This window comes from Micropterus dolomieu, linkage group LG13 (genome assembly GCF_021292245.1).
Source record: "Micropterus dolomieu isolate WLL.071019.BEF.003 ecotype Adirondacks linkage group LG13, ASM2129224v1, whole genome shotgun sequence".
Lineage (NCBI taxonomy): Eukaryota > Metazoa > Chordata > Actinopteri > Centrarchiformes > Centrarchidae > Micropterus > Micropterus dolomieu.
The window spans coordinates 14,952,505-14,955,506 of record NC_060162.1 but is presented as its reverse complement, the minus strand read 5'-3'; the positions used below and the strand labels follow the sequence as shown (position 1 = coordinate 14,955,506).

General features: G+C 39.7%; 1 protein-coding gene across 1 annotated transcript in view; it reads right to left on the bottom strand.

Moving 5' to 3' along the window:
- Positions 1-2,104: 2,104 nt before the first annotated feature.
- The window catches only part of LOC123982213 (galactosylceramide sulfotransferase-like), a 26,091-nt gene continuing 25,193 nt past the window's right edge, over positions 2,105-3,002 (bottom strand). Inside the window, exon 5 of the mRNA XM_046067636.1 lies at positions 2,105-2,362. Within this exon, the coding sequence (XP_045923592.1) occupies positions 2,105-2,362 (258 nt within the window). The remainder of the gene's footprint in view (positions 2,363-3,002) is intronic.

Below are 3,002 nucleotides of genomic sequence, written 5' to 3'. Positions count from 1 at the left end.
TGCAGCAGAAATTTTTTTGTAACCTTGGCCAGATCTGTGCCTTGCCACAATTCTGTCTCTGAGCTCTTCAGGCAGTTCCTTTGACCTCATGATTCTCATTTGCTCTGACATGCACTGTGAGCTGTAAGGTCTTATATAGACAGGTGTGTGGCTTTCCTAATCAAGTCCAATCAGTATAATCAAACACAGCTGGACTCAAATGAAGGTGTAGAACCATCTCAAGGATGATCAGAAGAAATAGACAGCACCTGAGTTAAATATGAGTGTCACGGCAAAGGGTCTGAATACTTATGACCATGTGATATTTCAGTTTTTCTTTTTTAATAAATTTGCAAAAATTTCTACATTTCTGTTTTTTTCTGTCAAGATGGGGTGCTGAGTGTACATTACTGAGAAATAAAATGAACTTTTTTGATTTTTGGAAAATGGCTGCAATGAAACAAAGAGTGAAAAATTTAAAGGGGTCTGAATACTTTCCGTACCCACTGTAAGTACCATTTAATAACTTATAAACTGCCCTACCTTTGTGTTGAATATAAAACTGAAACAGAATAGTTTAAATCTTACAGTTTTTTACAATTGCTAAAACACTAAACCCCAATCTCTGAACCCAATGCTCGAATCAGTCACTCTTTAGGCAAAACCTTAAACAAGTTCAGGTAGTTAATACACTGTTTGCAAATCTCATCCACTCCTTTTGCAAAATTCTAAACACATTCTCACTCACTAAAACACATTGTGCACTGTGATGTACTTTGTTGCAAAATGGTATGCAGCATACATGCAGCATACATGCAGCAAATGTCATCCTGTCCTGAGGTGTTCTGTGTTATATTATTTTGGCCATGCGTTCTCTGTCTTTTGATTTTGGTTTCTTACTCCTGGGCCCTGTTTCAGAAAGCAGGCTTAACAAACTCTGAGTTTATCCCCGAGCTCTGGGTTGATTGAGCCTGAGGTGGAAAACTCTGAATTTTCAGTTCCAGAACAGCTGATCAGAATACGTTATATCAACTCTGAGTATGCTGAGCCTGATGGAAGCGCGTGTGTGGGGATGAAAAAAAGCCATCATCAATGGAGCTCTGATACTACGATTCACCATAGCAACGGGTAAATAAAGGCAGAGCTTCCATTTTAATCAGGTGGAGCTAGAAATATGAATGCGTGCCAACGTGGACCATGATAGGCTCTAAAACGCAGGAGTGGAAGAAGGATCAGTGTGTTAACATTATTAGGCTACTATACAGCGTTGCTCATTCATCGTTTACCAGACTGGACTTTCCTTACCCACCCACACCCAGCAGGTTAGCCTATTAATTATTTTTTGCAGTGGAAAATGTGTCTATAGGTTCAAACTGACTGCAAAGATTTAGACATCTATTTTACATTAATAAAATCTTGCTCATTTCATATTTTATTAATGCTGTCAAAACACATTCACACTATCAGCAGGTAATAATGAAAAACTCACATTTAAACCTTATTTAGGCCTGTTTGTTTCAGCTGCACCACAGTCATCCTCACTCAAAAATAGTCACACTATCTCCAGTTGATAACTACGATAGGAATGTTCCAATCACTGCGACTAGCCTACAATATGAAAGATTACTGTTCATTGATCAGTTTCATAGGTTACATATTAAACAGTGATTACTGCAGTAATGTAGCCCACAGTAAGTGTTTTCAACTGTCCACAGAGTCACAGCATTGTTTCCCACACATAGGCTTTACTTGGGCGGGCCACCCAGGTAGATTATAAGCCGCCCAAGTAAGTTTTTGATTGCAGGTCTAGTGACGTTTTGCAGCGCAGGTGCATGCCTGCTGTGAACTGCATACACCGCGTGGAAGGTAATGCTCTTTTATACTGAGAAAAGAGGTAGATGCAAATTTCAGCAGGTAGCCTATAACATCCGTTTTGCCGAATTATGCATTCACTTATTAAGGTCCTTTTAGGACACTTTGCTTTCACGTTGTTTGAACACGGTTAATGCCACGTTTTTGCTGAATCTTAGTAAGTGTAATAATATATTAACGATTCTTAACGTTCATAAAATATATACTGATCATTTATCACTATTGATGAACCCCACAAAGAATAGTATAGCGTTTAAAAGCAGAACTTTGTGTCCGTCATTCCCGGACACAGAAACTTCCTGTGTCCGGGAATGACGGGCACAGGAAAGTACGCATCCTTCAGGTCGATGGAGGAGAGCCAGTCTCCCTGGTGCACACACTCCATCACCCGTTTCACTGTTAACATGCGAAAAGGTCTCACCATAATCGCCCTGTTGAACAGTGACAGGTCCAGGATGGACCTCTCACCGCCCGTCTTCTTCCTGACCAGGAAGTAGCGGGAGTAGAACCCCTTAATAATAATAATAATAATAATCCTTATTTGTGGAGCACTTTTCAAAAACAAGTTACAAAGTGCTTTAACAAGTGTAAAGAATAATACAAAAACACAAGATAAGAGCATGAAAACATTGAAAAGACTAAAATACAGATTAATATAAAATTAGTAAAATACAATAAAATAAAAGGGATAAAATAAAGTCAAATAAGATCGGGAAAGGCTCTCCTATAAAAGTATGTTTTAAGGAGGGACTTAAAAGAGTTCACTGACTCAGCCGACCTGATTTCCTCGGGCAGGCTGTTCCAGAGCCTCGGGGCCCTGACAGCAAACGCTCTGTCCCCTTTAGTTTTCAGTCGAGACTCTGGAACAGACAACAGACCTCTGCCCGAGGATCTCAAGGTACGTGCTGGTGCGTATGGGACTAAAAGGTCAGAAATATAACAAGGCGAGAGGCCATGAAGAGCTTTAAAAGTGATCAATAGAATTTTAAAGTCAATTCTAAAACATACTGGGAGCCAGTGTAATGAAGCTAAAATAGGAGTAATGTGGTCATATTTCTTTGTTCTGGTTAAAAGCCTGGCAGCTGAGTTCTGGACAGTCTGGAGTCGATCAATAGATTTTTGGGTTAAACAGGTGAAAAGGCTGTTGCAAT